This window comes from Trachemys scripta, chromosome 1 (genome assembly GCF_013100865.1).
Source record: "Trachemys scripta elegans isolate TJP31775 chromosome 1, CAS_Tse_1.0, whole genome shotgun sequence".
Lineage (NCBI taxonomy): Eukaryota > Metazoa > Chordata > Testudines > Emydidae > Trachemys > Trachemys scripta.
In genome coordinates this window covers 231,205,000-231,221,241 of record NC_048298.1, presented here as the reverse complement: position 1 = coordinate 231,221,241, position 16,242 = coordinate 231,205,000, and the positions used below count along the sequence as shown (strand labels likewise).

At 42.2% G+C, this 16,242-nt stretch overlaps 1 protein-coding gene across 1 annotated transcript; it reads right to left on the bottom strand.

Annotated features, from left to right (window-relative positions):
* Positions 1 to 2,176: 2,176 nt before the first annotated feature.
* NMS (neuromedin S) lies at positions 2,177 to 10,471 on the bottom strand. Its single transcript, XM_034774490.1, has 9 exons — positions 10,300 to 10,471; positions 9,021 to 9,076; positions 8,304 to 8,351; positions 7,790 to 7,849; positions 7,671 to 7,697; positions 7,526 to 7,579; positions 5,805 to 5,879; positions 4,437 to 4,472; positions 2,177 to 2,215 (listed from the first exon to the last, which is right to left on the bottom strand). Exons 1-9 carry the CDS (start codon positions 10,433 to 10,435, stop codon positions 2,177 to 2,179), a joined length of 531 nt encoding a protein of 176 aa, XP_034630381.1. The 5' UTR covers positions 10,436 to 10,471.
* Between the last annotated feature and the right edge of the window lie 5,771 nt (positions 10,472 to 16,242).

Here is a 16,242-nt window from a genome sequence, read left to right as displayed (position 1 = left end):
TCCTTAAACGGTTTAATATCAAAAGTATATTTTTGTAGATTTTGTTGTTGCTGTCATTCTAATCACCATCCTTTCTTATCACCAGCATTACCAGTTGCAGTGGAAGCAGATAATTCACAAACAGAAAATAGTGACCTTTTCTTTTGAAAAGTTCAGAAGGGTTGGGAGAGGATGGGGGAGGAGGAAAGAGCACGTGGTTTCCTTTATAGATAAATATCTACTTAATTTACCATTAAAACCTAATCATGACTTTAATAGAACAATCAAGATGTGAACACACTGAAGCTAAGCGAGCATGTGCTATTATTGTAACCCATTGTCTTTCTTCACACACCCACCCCTATTGTTTGTTGTTATTCAGCTAAAATTAGGTCTCAATCCTAATGTCAATGGGACTCCATATGAGTGCAAAGATCCATGTTAGTGGGTTCTGATGTAGTATCAAGTGGCTTTGGATTATAAGCATTTCAGGACCGAGATCTTGTCTTTATATTTATCTCGGTGGAGCACCTTGCATGCTTTTGGGTGTTGTGTAAATACTAGTATTTCCAAGTTTGGAACTGGAAAATAGTAGAAATGTTTTATGCTTTTATTACTACTTCTTTGACAGAGCATTAAAGTTATAATGAGCCCACTTTATACAAAAAATTCAACTTCATTAGCTTGTCTACAGTGCACACATAAGACCCCCTGATCCTTCAAGGGGTTCTGTGCAGACAGACACCTGTTCCTATCAGGGCTGGCTCTAGATTTTTTGCTGCCCCAAGCAAAAAAATTTTTGGCTGCCCCCACGCCCCAGCTCTGGGGTCTCCCACCCCCACCCCCAACTGCACCCTCCTGCCGCCCCAGCCCTGGGTCACTGGTAACTCGCTCCCAGGGTGGGTCATTCAGCAGGAATTTTGGATGTGCACAGAACACAGACAGGATTGGTTCCCATATGGTTACAGAACTGCAGTAAAGTGGAACAATTTTCAGCTTCTGTGACTGGAGGATATCTGGATGCATATTATAAGACTGTCCTACATAAATGAGAAAAAGCTGAGGTGCCTTTATTATTCTTTTTTCCATTCTTTGTTTCTATAGGGAATGCACTATCACGGTCTTCCTTTTAAACAAATAAAATTAAAACTTAAAAAAGCAATGGCTGTTGAAAATAGCAATTCCAGTCCTAATAACCACTGGGAAGCATTTCTTGCTCAATTTATCCTACTTTTTCTACAGCAAGTTACAGTGGATCAGTATATTTGATTTGGGGGAAATGAAGTAACAGCTGCCCAAATTGAGCTTGAGCACGCCTGAATTTTGAGGGTGTTCAAATCTGGAAGGCAGGTGCTAGATTCCCTTTCTGAATATTAGCTATATCTGGAAAGAAAAAGTCAATTTCTGCTTCCATGGCTCAGAAGTGGAAATCCTCCTAAGTGCCTGGTACTGTATCTAAAGCTGCCCAGGTCCAGAGCCTCCCCTCCCTTACTTTTCATTTTAAATTCTAGAGGGATCCACATACCTCCCTTGCTAGGTTTCAGATAGAGAGGTGCACTGTCCATTTAGTCCCCCCAATTCCTTCTTTGGGGGAGAGCCCAGGGCTGGGGCAGCAGGAGGTGTGTGTGGGGGGGAGAAGAGCCCAGAGCTGAGGTAGCCGGGGGTGCAGGTGGGGGCCAGAGCTGGGGCAGCAGGGGGTGTGGGCGGGGGAGAGTCCAGGGCGGGGGCAAGGGGGGGGGGGGGGGGGCCCCGGGGGGGGGGGGGGGGGAGTGGCAAAAAACCTAGAGCTGGCTCTGTTCCTACCATTCACAGCATGCTGCAGATTTCAGTTCCATACTCCTTCCCCCGCCCTTTCCTGTTGCTAGTGGCCAAGGGAATGCTGGGAAATGTAGTTCTTTCCCTGCTCCAGGACTGGCTCTATAGGCAGGGAGCTAACCAAGGAACTACAGCTCCCAGGGCCCCCTGTTGGTTCTCAGCTCCCATGCTGGATTCTTGCGCCCCTTGCAAATCTGCCGCCCCAAGCAACTGCTTGCTTTGCTCGTGCCTAGAGCCGGCCCTGGTCCCTGTGCAGAGCAGCTAGCAGTGAAGGGGGTTAGGCGTGTAACAAATTATTTCTAAATAACACTTTTTCCTCTGTCAAAGATTATTATTTGTTGAGTAAATAGAATGAAGTCTTTTAAAATCACCTTTCAGAGGCCTACTCACCATCATCTTCGATAGTTCTTCCATTTCTAGGCTGAAAATGTAATTAAATAATCATATTGACGTCAGACAAGTAAATGCAGCAAAAGATGACTCCCATAGTGCATTTAGGAAAATCATAAAATCTTGTTCCAAATTTACCACATGTGGGTGATGGGTCTTGAGTGGAAATAGGGCTTATCTATGGGGTGGGTGAATTCCCATGGTCTGTAACATCTTCAATCAGCCTCTGGACTGAAGAATCTGATTAATTTTTTTATGCAACATCTTGGCCCCAATCAACAAGATATATAAGCATATGCCTAACTCTGATCATGTGAATCATATCATTGACATCACTTGTAGGGTTACCATACGTCCGTTTTTTCCCGGACATGTCCGGCTTTTTGGTAATCAAACCCCCGTCCGGGGGGATTTGCCAAAAAGCAGAACATGTCCGGGAAAATACCGGCCGGGCACTTCCCCTCCCACGGCTGCTCTGCTGCTCCCCTGACTCTTCGTCTCTGTTTAAGAGCTGAGCTGCCCGAGCGCTCCAGCTTCGGGCAGCCCCCTTACCTCCGGACCCCAGCCGCCGGCCGGGCACTTCCCCTCCTGGGCTCCAGCTGCTCTGCTCCGGTGGCGCAGGGTCCAGAGGCATGGGGGCTGCCCGAAGCTGGTAGCGCTCCAGCAGCTCGGCTCTTAAACAGAGCCGAAGAGTCGGGAGGAGCACAGCCGCCGGAACCCGGGAGGGTAAGTGCCTGGCCGGGGGCGCAGGGTCCGGAGCCCTGGGGGCTGTCCAAAGCCCGAGCACTACCGGCTTCATGGTTTGCCGGGCAACTTCCAGACCCTGCGCCCCTGGCTGGGCGCTTCCCCTCCCAGGCTCCAGCTGCGCTGGGGAAGCGCCGGCCAGGAGCGCAGGGTCTGGAGGCTGCCTGGCAAACCGTGAAGCCGGTAGCGCTTGGGCAGCCCTTTTCGCATGGCTGGGAGGGAGGAGGGGGAGTTAGGGCGGGGACTTTGGGGAAGGGGTGGGGAATGGGCGGAGTTGGGGCGGGTGGGGTGGGAAGGGGGCGGGGCCAGGGCCTGGTGGAGTGTCCTCTTTTTTTTATTTTTTAAATATGGTAACCCTAATCACTTGGAATATTAACCTGTGTAGAAGCTAGGCACATTTTTAAGTATCCTGCTAAATCAGGGCCCGGGTTATAGTCAGGGCCTCTTTTTAACTGATTTTTCTTGTTGTGTTGATAGAGGCATGTGAAAAACATTTTGCCCAAGTCAACATAGTGTGTCTCTATCTGAATCTGGGTTAGAACAAGATCAGCAAGATACTTACTTTGGGCAAAGATCCAACAGTCACAATGAGAAAAAAAATTAACCACAGATGATTTTCATAATTTCCATTTTTTTTACTCTGTTGTGCACTGAATGTGTTAATCAGATCATTTGGTCAGTGGACTGCTAATGCTTATGTTTGTCTGCTGAATTTAGTGTCAGTGCACTAGTCAGTCTAACAGGAAATAAACAGTTGGCCCCAACCCTATCTCTAGGTAGAACAGCTCAAGGGATAACATTTTAATGGTCACCCCTGTAGAACAGAAAGTTTTAATCCATTACTGCCCAGGATTTCACAGTCTTATAGACCTTTTATTCTAACCACCGCACCACATTGACTCCCTAAGCTTTTCAAGCAATGACCTTAGACTGCAGCGTCTATAGAATACCAGGCAACAATTTTTAGATGTAAACGGTTTTATATTGTTTTCTGTGGCTATATGAAATTGTATATGATTCAAAATTGTAAAAAGGAAAAGACAAATCTGATACCCTGAAAAGAAAAAAAGGCCGTCCCATGGTACCAGTACTGTCCTGCAAAATAAAACACAAACCATTAAAAATACGTGTATTTTTAAACTATAGTATGGCTATATTGACAAGTCTCTGTGTCACTGTCAGAGCTGTTGTCATCAATAATTCAGGAGCCTTTTCAGCAGTATGCAAATAACTAGATACTGCTAGTCCCCAGTGCCCATTCACCTGAACTACTGATTAAACATTAATACCGAGAGGGAATTGTCAAGAATCATCCATTTTGCCTGATGTACATATATTAAAAAAACATAATTAAATATGATGTTGCATGGGCTTTAGAAAATAGCTTGAAGGCTGATTTAGAAGTGATTGATTATCTCTCAGAAGCAGCATGTGAACTAGTTCAGAACAACTGTGGTCTCTGATTTTTTTTTTTTTTTTTTTTTTAAATCTAAATTAAGTTAACGTACCTTTTTGGTAAACTCTGCAGCAGCAATCTGTGATTCCTGCAAGGTGATAGTGCATATCAGTTTTAACATATCCAGCTGTTCATGAGATTTTCATAATCCTCTAGTACAGTTTAAGTACATTGCTCCAATCTTTTTTGTTGGAAGTGAGAATTTTAAACACAAATCAGATAGTTACAGGAAATCTAGAAGCAAATCAAAATTTGCTGCCTTTATTTTAAGTATTTCTTTAACTGATTTCAAGGTAAATACATTCTTGTCACTGTAATTCAAATTAGACAGTCATGCTCTTGAGAACAATGCAGTGCCTGAACTGAAGTGAACATAAGGAACAGCATTCACCAGATTTCAAAGTAATATTGATTTTTCTTGCCTTGTTGAAATGTGGTTGGTTCCCCATCTTTAAGATTTCCACTGATTTTTTTTTTTTAAATCCAATCTGGGTTGCTGCTACTAAACTCAGCTCATGCTGTACTTATTTTTCAGAAGGTAGTTCATTCTGGGACCAGTCTTGCACCACTGAAGTCAATGCAAGTTTTGCCATTGACTTCAGCGGCAGCAAGATCAAGCCCTGTGTGAGTGAAGGCTCTGATTCTTCAATCTGATTGACAAGGACAACCCCTTGTAGAGCCCCACTGACTTTGGACCTTAAATGGAAAAAACAACATTTAGTAGCATCAGCAGAGATCAGTGACAGCAGCAGCTGCACCAGTGATTGGATTTAATTATCAGGGATAAGTTTTAAAAATGAACAGGAGTACTTGTGGCACCTTAGAGACTAACAAATTTATTAGAGCATAAGCTTTCGTGGACTACAGCCCACTTCTTCGGATGCGTATAGAATGGAACATATATTGAGGAGATATATATACACATATACATACATACACACATATATATCTCCTCAATATATGTTCCATTCTATATGCATCCGAAGAAGTGGGCTGTAGTCCACGAAAGCTTATGCTCTAATAAATTTGTTAGTCTCTAAGGTGCCACAAGTACTCCTGTTCTTTTTGCGGATACAGACTAACACGGCTGCTACTTTGAAACCTGTCATTTTAAAAATGAGTAAGTAAAATGGAAGACTAGAGCAAGGATGTAAAAATAAAGGAGGAGAGGGGCCAGAAAATGGGGAACAGACAGCAAGAGGAAGAAAAGGGGAGATGAGGTTGAAAAGGGAAGGGAAGGAATTTAAATTTAAAAAAGGAAAAAATAGAGAAGGAAAGAGGAGAGCTCAGGACAGGATATAAAGTAAGGGGATTTTCCTTTGTTAGATACTCACAGTTCGAACATTGAGACAATGATTTATAAAACAATTGAAATTAACTTTTAGTGCCATAAAATACTATGGAAGAAACAAGTGCATACTGGATCAAGGAATCTTTTCATTCTTCTCTCAGAGAGCTTTGAAGCAAGGCGCATTAAAGGATGCACAGGGGAAGACTACAACAAAGAGATATTGTGAACACTAGTTTTGTATTAAGATCAATTAGACACACAACATTCAAACATAGTTGCTGACTAAAAGTTTTTGATAGCCTGGAGCTTCAAAAATCAGACTTATTTATAATGCAACTTAATTTACTTTAGTGCAGAATCATTATAAAATATGAGCTTCTTAACAGAGCTTTGTAATAATCATAGGTTGAATTTTTCAAAGGAGTCTAATTGAGATAAGGACCTAAATTCAATGAGATTTGGGTGCTCCCTTGGGCTCCTTTGAAAACTCCAGCTGTAAAGTTTACACAAAGATTGGAGGGAGAAACTAAACTCTCTACCCAGTTCTTTCAGGTGACTTTAAGAAACGCTACACATTTTGGGTGAAATACTGGGCATTTTGCCATTGACTTCAGTGGGGCAAAGATGTCATCCCTTGTGATAAAATTTAATCTTAATGCCTTAATCAAACTCTAATCCACATGATGCCACACAAATTCATAGGACCATGTAAGAGGAGGATCTATTCAATAAGAAATGGTATTTTATGCTAAGGCTGAATTTAGCCCATAGTTTTCAGGGTATTGGGGAAAGTTCAGGTGGGCCAGAGACAGGGAGATTGATGTCCTAATAGATCTGTGAAGCTGGACAAAAGTTTAGAGTTCACATGAATCCTTCCTTCTCCACACCTCACAGCTGGACCTAATCCTGGCTCTGTGCTATTCTTATAGCTTCTGATAAGGCCCCAAATAGACCATATTCTCGAAACGTGGCCACAAACTGCTATGAGGCAAAGGCCAGTTACATTGCTTGGAAAGATGCAATATGGGTCATCTTCCAGGCCTGAAGAATGATCAGATAGCGTGAAATCTTGGATCCACTGAAGTCCAGTGCAAAACTACCATTGACTTCAATGGGATCAGGATTCCACCCATAATTTCTAGCTGACTTTGGGAAACCCCTAATCAGCATTTTGTGGGTTTGTGGTTTAGCTAACATTGTATTAAATATATTTACTACACAGTCAAGGTCTAAAAGATGTTTGTTTGGGTTTTATTTTGTTTGTTTGGGGAGGGCTGTAAATTAGAATACAATGTAAATATTGTAATGCTTTTTTATTCAATTTTTTTAAAAAATGTGCTCTGAATTAGAAGGTAAAGAAACTGACAAGAAAGTATAGAAAAGATAGAAAAGCACCTTTTAAAAACACTTCCTGTAATTATTTTAAAGTCATTGCACATGATCTGAGTAAACATTGTCTGAAACTCCATAATCATGGTGCATTTTATCCTTTTCTCACTAAAGCCATTCAGATATAAACAGGGTTCAAGGAACTCTAATTTTTGTGGGTAAATCCTCTTGAATAGTTAGCATTAACCAAAAAGGTGCACTAGGAGAAAAAGGCTTTGGGGGCTGATCCTGACATTGGTTGTAATCAACATGAGTTGAGGGCCTCAGTTTAGGCCTGAACTTCTATACATGATTGAGCAAGGTACTTAAGCACGTGAGACACCCCCGCTGAAATCAATGACTCTACTCACATGCTGAAAGTTAGGCATATGCTTAAGTACATTGCTGAATCCTAGACTTAGTAAGCATCTTGTTCACATAGTTATGCTATGAAAAAGTGATGATTATGTTAAAATACTGACCCCAGTTTTAAGTGGATATGTTGGTTCTTGAACTCTGGAGTAGTGAAATAAAAACTGCATAAAAAGAGCAATTTTAGTGTATAGTCTTATCGAATTTAAGGGTTGAAGTCATATGCATGTATTACTAAGATGGAAAAATACTTACTCTTTTGTATATGTCCTCATTGTTTTCCTAGTAAAGATAATGATGATAGTCAAACTCTGTTTGGTTGGACAAAATGTTGGGAAAGTTTTCTTCAAGGAAAGAAAATCATTAGACCTTACCTCCTCTATCTGCATGCTATTAAAAATAGCATTACAAAGATCCATTACTTTACTGGAGATCTAAAAAAAAAAATTTTTTTAAACATACATTCATTTATGGTATGTTTTGTACATGACTTTTGAGGTAAGAAGCCTAATTTTCATCTCCAACAGTTTAAATCATGAGTAATTCTGAAGCCAATGGCATTATTCCAGAGTAAATCTTTCTGCAGCTACCAGATATAAAAATGACATATTTTATATCAGGAAAAAATATTAGTATATTAATTATGTCAGCATAATCATATGCTGCATACAAAACAAATACAATCGAATTTCACTAAATGATACTATGGGAAAATAGAACATAAGCCAGCAGAAGCATTTACATCATTACAGCTGAGTATTCAACACCTTGGAGGAGATGGAAGAGGCATTTATATTTATCATTTCAGATACTAATTTTAATTGTTATGGGATAGCCAATGTACCTGGAAGAGTAGAGTCAGTTCAATAAATTATTAAGTCCATTTACCTGGGGTTGATTAGACAGTTCTGTCCACTGACTGAAACACAGTGCCAGCTTAAAAATAAAGATTAGACATTAAGATCAGTTAAACCCGCATTTTAGCGTGAGAAAATTTAGCGTTAGTAATATTCTACCAAGGCCTTTCCCAGCTCAGATACTCTTAATGTGTGTATTTTGTTAAAATGGGCAGCAAAAGGTTGCTTTATAGACATATGCTAACTGGGAGATGATCGAGTGGACATTCCCCCATTTCATGTTATTGTTAATTCATTGATTTATCAATTCAACCTCAACTGTAACCTAGATTTGATCATTGCATTGTCTTATATTTTCAATTAGTTTAGCGAAATTGTAAGTAAATTAGTCAGTAATATATTTGTTTAGTGTCCTATTTGCTTGTTTATTTTCTTTGTAAAACCCATATAAGTGATACCAAACTTGTTTCTCTCTCAGAATTGCAGCATAGTCAATGACCTACAAAAGGCATAGGTGAGCCCTAAACCCCCTCCTGAATTATTCCACTCTGCATATTTATGTGTGTGTTGTTAGAATGGGGAGCAAAGGGTTTTTAATAATGCACCCTTAGCCACTGGCTAACCGGAAAATGATCACGTGTATTTGGTTTCTCATTCCCTAATGGTAATTCAGCCGCGTTTCAGTGTCCCCTGCATTGTTATGAACATGCTTCCAGTTTGATTGCCATGTTATGAAAACGTTTCGTACCTCGCTTTTAGGAATGTCTGGCGCATCCACAGAACGGGAGACAGGCTGAGGAAATCCTATTGAAATAAAGCATTCACAAATATAATTTCCACTAAAAGGGTGACTGTGCCCTTCATTTGAAAGCTACCCCAGTACAAATTCAGGGAGCGGATTCTCCAAGACCACGAGGAAGCTATAACGGGTCCACAACTTCGGTACCGTACAAATGAAACCCGAGCCGGGTTAAAACACTAAGGCAGAGAGAGAGCTTAGCAGGGGTGCTTGGCTTTGTTCTTTTAAAAAATATTTTTCAACAAAGAGCAAAAAAAAAAGTATCCTTCCAATGTGAAACTCTAGAGCAAAAAAATAACCCAACAAACCCGCCCCTCCCTCGGCTGGCGTGCATTACAGGGGCAGATCTAGATGTCGGGATGGGCAGCCCCCACGCCTATCCAGAGTGTACACACACACGCCTCCGAACTGCTCCCAGGATGTGCTGTGATGCCGAATCCCACAGTTCTCTGTGCCCACCACCGGCACAGCAGCGGGGTCCCGTGCATGCCCCGAGCGCGCAGCCGAGAGCAGATCTCTTCCCCCCTCCTCCCCAGTTCAGCACCCTGGACAGAGGCGCCGGCAGAAGAGGCAGTCCCCAGCCTTCTCTTCCTCAAACTTTCCCTGCTCGCTTTAGCCTCTTGTCCACCTTTAGCACTGACAGCTGGTGTCAATGGGGGTAGCTCCGCTAAGGCTCTGGTCCCAGGGCTATATTCATTCCCTCTTTGCCCACCAATCCCCCGGGGCTTATTGAAAATGTCCATTTCTCATGTTCAAGTCACTTGTCCCGGTCACTTTGATAAGAACCTATTGTGCACCTACTAAGAGCCCCCCTCGTTCATCAAGTAAGGGGCATGTCACCCAGCCCCCTCCTGCCCTGCCCCCTTCAAATGAGCACTGTCTAGTCTTAAAAACTGCAGCAGCCCTTCGGTCTTTTGCTGCTGATGGTTTGGGAGGAAGGACGCCAATAGCCAGGTCCTTTGTTTAAACTATTTGCAGCCTTCATCCCAGCACGTTCTGCTCCTTGGAAGAGCTTAATGTTAGAGATCAGGTTCAAATTAGTTTGGAACAGCTGTTCTCCGAGTCTGAAGCGAGCCTAGCTTTTCCGAACTGCAAAGCCAAGCCAGGAGTGTGAGGGAGGGAGAGAGAACTAGTTAAGTTTTCTGTATTAGTCCTGTTCTAGCGTCTATTCTTTATCCACATAGATCAGGTACGTAGGAGGCAGTTATGGGGATAGATCGGGTCTTACCTGAGGTGAACTGTAGAGCACAGAAGCAGTAGAGAGCGAAGATCAAAGGGAAGGGGGAAGGATGTTGTTTCATTTTCAGCCGCCGGTTCCTTCCAGCTAGGGACAGACTTTGGTTGTTCTGCCAGGACCTGAGCATTTCACATCAGACTTCAGATGGCAAGGAGGATGCTCAGCCTGTGGGCGACTGGCCCAAACTGGAGACGTGTATTTGTAACAAGTTGTATCCCATTGCGAGGGGAGCCAATCAGCACTGTGCATGGGCCTGGTTTTCTCAGTCATAAGTATCACGCTGTGCTTTTATTTATGCAGCAATATCTCTCAAATCAACGCTCTCTGCAACGCGACCTCAGCCATTAGTCAAGACTCCAAGAACACAGAATGGAGAAGTTTAGAATCCGCATTGCCTCTCTCTGTATAAAAAAGGCTTTACATGAAAACTGCTCTCATGCAAACAGGCTGTACTACATACAGGTTGTACATCCACACTCCACAGGCCAGAACCGACAGCAAGGAGGAGCAGTTGCTTTCTGTGAGAAAGGAATTAGATTAGCCAAAGTAGCATGATTCTGTTCCTGTCAGGACACACAGGCAGGCCAGCAGTACCTTGTGGTAAAAACCAGTGGTAGAATGAGCATCTTCAACATAGTTGTTTCACCTCCGTCTATTGTGATGAGAGATTATTGCACTTTTGCTACTCCACAGCTATTTTGGTACAGTAATCTGGCTTGAAGGAATCTGGGATATCAGTGGAGGTCAGATGTTGTTGAAGTTGGTCTGCTATCATCACCTTTATCACCTTGACTAGAAATGGGAGATCCAAGACTGGATGGTACTGAATGAGGTTGTTGGCACAGAGTGTTGATTTTTGTTCTCTTTGGAGGACAAGAGACAGATTGCTGCATGATTCCTGCATGGGGGGTTAGAATGTCTGTCTGTTTCTGATAGCACTGGGCCAACACATTCCTCAATGGCTTTGACCACCAGGAAGAGGCATGGGTCCAGGTCACAGGTGGGAGTACTGGCTTAATAATAAGAATGCCTAGCTCTTCAATAGTGCTGGCTCTCTGAGTACGTTACCAAGGATGTCAGTACCACTATTCCCATTTTATTGATAGGGAAACATAAGCACAGAGAAGTGAAATGACTCGCTCAAAGTCATCCAACAGGGTAGATGTAGTGCCAAGAATAGAACCCAGGTCTTCTGAGTCCCAGTTAAGCACCCTAGCTCCTAGGCTACCTTCTTTCAATGAGTCTAGCAGGCGGGACAGAAGGATAGGAGGGGGAGCAAGAGGAGCTATAGACTGTGTAGGGAGGGATCAGCTCCAGGATGGGAAGTTCTTACTGCTGTTCCTACAGCCCTGAGCACTGATGTCTCCCACCCAGAGGCCAGTTTCCTTGTCCTATCACCTGCCCCACCCGAATAGCTGGCACACAAGCTCCTGCCCCTTCCCAGGGCCAGGTGTCTCTGCAGGGACTGGAAGTGGCTGAAAGATGGAACTGGGCTGGTCCAGGAGTCCTACCTGGTCTACAGCAGCCACTTTGATCTCATCTGTGCCACAGGCCAGTGATGGCTGCAATGCCCCCTCCGGGTTTTGCTTGCATTTCCCCCCCCCCCTCCTGCCCCACACCCACACGTGGAGAACATAGCCAGGTACTTATCTGCTCTCACCTCTGCCAGACATCATGGGGGCAGAACTGGTGAGGAATGGAAACACAGATCTACCCCCCAATATTCCCATTGAGGGGGACACTAGTTTCCCACACACACAGAGCCCAGTTCTGCCACCCCTGGACTCTAGTACCTCTTTTTGCAGACTGTGTGTGTTGCTTTTCTGGTAAGGTCTGTACAATTCTGGATTCAAGTGCCTGCTTGGATTTGTTAATCCTTGTCAGCAAAGTAGGAAGAGATTTTTTTTTTCACAGCAGGACGAGGTTGGAGTTGCTGTTGAGAGGAGGCAGTCTGAGCTTTATGCCAGTTTTATTCTGGTGTAATGTCATTGCAATTTAATGGAGTCACCCTAGCATGAAAGAGGAGTAACATCTTGCTAAACCAGGCCTGGTAAATGTGGAAGGATGTGTTGTCCATATTAAAATTAATTGTCTGCTCTTTCCTTTGACATTTTTCCTTTGCCAGAAATAAAAGTTATTGTTCACCTTGTGTTTCTCTTGTCATGTAATGGAGGATTTGAACCACGCTCACCCTTTGGCTACAGGAACATGCGTTTTGTAAAGCTGTGTTCTGGAATCAGTGTTCAATTAACTACTGAATTAATTGTAAATTAGAAAACTGTTAAGAGCTTACTTGGTTTGATTGATGTTATGTTCTTCTAAGCTGAGTCACGTACAACATAATTCAGTTTTAGGGACCATCCCAAAGTTACTGGGCCTGATTCTTCACTCATTTGGATTTTCCTGTTTGTTAAGCAATGTGCAGGCTATGTACTGTATTCTTCTTCAGGCAGGAGTTACTATCTCAACTATTAGACCTCCTAATTTGGCCAACTAATTATAGCCCCAATTCAGCAAAGTACTTACACACTGCCTAATTTCAAGTACATGAATAGCCCATTGAAGTCCATGAGGTTACTCGTGTGCTTAAAGTTAGGCACATGCTTAAGTACCTTGCTAAAATTAGGTACTTAGTTATAAGCTTAGTTATTAAAAACTTCAGTCACAACACTCAGGATGGTAGTGTCTCAATGGAAGTATTATAATGAACGGGGCAGCATGAGTGCATCTATTTAAAGAACAGAACACACAAAACTTACCACATGGCAAATTATTAAAACATTCTCTTTCCTTAAACCAGAATTGTTTTTCTCCTTCTGTATATTTCATTTCAATGGTGTTAGCTTAATATACAGCATCGCCAATGGATTTACCAGTGCGAAGCCAATTTAATGAGCTGTAATTTTACTGTACAAATGAAATCCCTGCTTGGAGGTCCTGAACTCCCTGCACTAGGAGAAAGAGAGGCATGAGGATTAAAGTTAATAATTCCCCCGTCCTCCGCTACACACATGCATATGTACAGACAAGGGAAAGAAGGAGCTTCGTTGAAGTGCTGAGAAGCAGAAGAATTATCTGTGGGTGTCAATAAGTTTGGGATATAGCTAGTCTCAGTAGCATTTCAGCACCCAGGATTTCTGAACAAAAACCTGTGACTAATAATTGAAGAATATGGAGAAATTTGACTGAGACAGAAGCAAAGAGGAGAGTTGATTTGCAGTTTGTAAATAGTCTCTGCAATGAAAGTTAGACAGAAAAGACTAAATTAATCCAAACACAATACCAGCAGGAATTTTTATCTCAAGATGGTGGGCTCCACTTAAGGGCAGGCTGTTCAGTAAGAATAAAGTTAATCCAGTGCCAGCTGTGGGTCAAGCTCCTTAGACATGGCAGCTAACAACATTGCTTATTAACCCCCTAGGCTTTTGCTAGCCTCAGTATAGAGTTTAAACAGTCCCCTTGGGATCTCCACTCTCTCTTGACACCAAGTAAGTGGAGCCTGTGATATTAGGATCTTTTACCATAACGTCCCAGAAAATCCAACTTCCTCTGTTCCAAAAGGACCAGACTCATACCAAGGGTCAGTTCCTCCTTAGATCTCCCTCCTTTACCCACCCAGGCAGTGCTCAGTCTGATCCTGTAATAAACTTATGTTGGCTTTATTAATTAAATGAAAATGAAGCAAGAGAGATTTGCCCAATGCTAAAAATACAGACAAAGATGTAAACTTATCTTATTATCTCATAAAAATTCAACGCTACAAAACCTTACAGGTTCAGCTTCTGAGGCTTATCCCAGTTGTGACAGCTCTGGGTCCTTTACCTGGCAAAGTCCTTGCCTCTTAGGATCCAGACTGGTAAAAAGAACCTTGTTTCCTTTCAGTAGGCAGCTTTTATCTGAAAACCTGGCCATGTGACTGTTCTGACCCTAGGGCTCGTGGATGCAATGGTGAAGGGGGAGGAGGGTCCATGATGTAATACTTTGTAACTCATCCTTGGGTGGGAGTGGCCCCTTCTCCATTGTCCCATAAACTGGTTTCTACCTGTTGTATTGAGAAACAAGGAGTTTCCTCTGGACATGTTGATTTTTACTGGGTATTAAGAGATCACTCTCTCCTTTAAGGGGTGTAATCATCTCTATCAGCAAAACTCAGCAATGATTAATGGCTCTTGTTGTCATGGGGTCTGTCCCAGCCATGCGAGTTATGTAGCACAAATATACAGATGTGAAAAACACTACAGATTTTACTGCAATTTTAGCAACTTAATTGTAATAATGTTCTACCACCCAGCATTAAGCCTGACAGACTCTTTGTTGATATATAGACCTAGAGTTTGCCTAAGCCCCCAGCATCATGGATATAACTCAAGGATTGTTTTATAAGATCATGTCAAGTGAACAAGAAAAGTGGGGGATGAGAAATCAATGTACCAAAATTGGCGTGTCAGAAATTGGGGGACTAAATAACAAGAGGATGTGCTATTAAACTGAACATTCCTTTTGCGGCACCTTAAAAGAAAAGACTTTGGGGGACGGGGTGGGGGGGAGAATGGCACCAAGCTGTCTGACGACAACAACTGCCAGCTGAAAAACGAGAGGACCGAAAGAGTGAGTTTTATCATCACGTCTGCCATCAGTTCACCAGACAGAATAAGTTATACCACAAAGCACTTTTATGCCAGTATAACTGTGTTTACACCAGGACTTTTGCCGGCATAACTATATCAATTTAGGGGTGTGATTTCCCCCCCCCCCACCTCCCACAGCCCTAACCAACATAACTATGATGGTAAAATTTTCTAATATAGGCCAGGACTTAGGCATGGACTTAAATCCCTCTTATAAGAAAAGGACCTAGGATGCTGTTAGGAAGGATATATAGGGAGCTCCTTCTAAAGGCATGGTCCTGATTATCACCACTTCCCTTGGTTAAATTAAAACTACGATTTTTCAGATATGCGCCGGAGTACAGACTTATTTATGGAGAGACTGAATAGGACAGTTTCCTATTTGTTTCAGTCTTTCCTATTCTAACTTATAGCTTTTTTTAAAGGGTTGGAAGTAGAGTCAGTCAAAATGTTGCTATGGTTTTTAGATGAAAAATGGCATTTTGACTAAAACAAAAAATGTTGCAGGAAAACTTGAATTTTCCTGCAACATTCGACAAAATCGACAAAATTCCTAAACAAAAATTATTGGGGGGGGGGGGGGGGAAAATTCCACTTTCTCTCACATATCTATCTATCTATCTATCTATCTAGTGTGTATACACACACACACACACATTCTCTCTTTCTACTGGGAAAAAAGTGTGTGTGTGTGTAAAGAAAGAAAGTGAGTAGGTTTCCCCCCAACAAAACACATTTTTAAAAAATGGAAAAAGTTTCAAAAAATCTTGTTTTGAATTTTTTTAATGAAAAATATCATGAAACATTTTGAAGAAACAAACAAAATGTTTTGCAACATTTTTCAAGAAACATGCTTCCCTGGTTTTGACCAGCTCTAATTGGTCACAATGTCAGTGTAGGAAGTGGTCCTTTTGAAAAGCTGTATGTATGGGGTTGCTTTTTACAGAACAATTATTAATATTTATTATTTGTATCACACTTGCACAATGGGCTAGGCACTACTGTAATACATATAAAATAACACACTATGTACAAACATAAGATACACTCTGTCCAAAAGCATTTGCAGTCTAAATAGGAAAGACAGATAAAGAGTGGGAGGATAAACAAGGGCAAAGTTACCTACAGTCATACTCGAGATCTGTGGTTGAGCTGGGAATACAGCCATGTCTCTTTTCTCCCAGTCTAATAGCCTTACCACTTAACCATGCAGTCTTCTTGTCAAGGCACTCATTTAAAATGTAGTCATATCTTGTGCCTTATTCTCATACATTCATAACTGTTCATATGCTGAATGGATATGAGC

Excerpts from the sequence above, each read along its gene's own strand:
- NMS (XM_034774490.1), bottom strand. The coding sequence starts at position 10,435 with ATGCTCAGGTCCTGGCAGAACAACCAAAGTCTGTCCCTAGCTGGAAGG. Across the intron at positions 7,580-7,670 it reads ATGAGGACATATACAAAAGA|TTTTTATTTCACTACTCCAG; the intron begins GTAAGTATTTTT and ends CTTTTTATGCAG. Across the intron at positions 2,216-4,436 it reads CTGCAGAGTTTACCAAAAAG|CCTAGAAATGGAAGAACTAT; the intron begins GTACGTTAACTT and ends TTACATTTTCAG.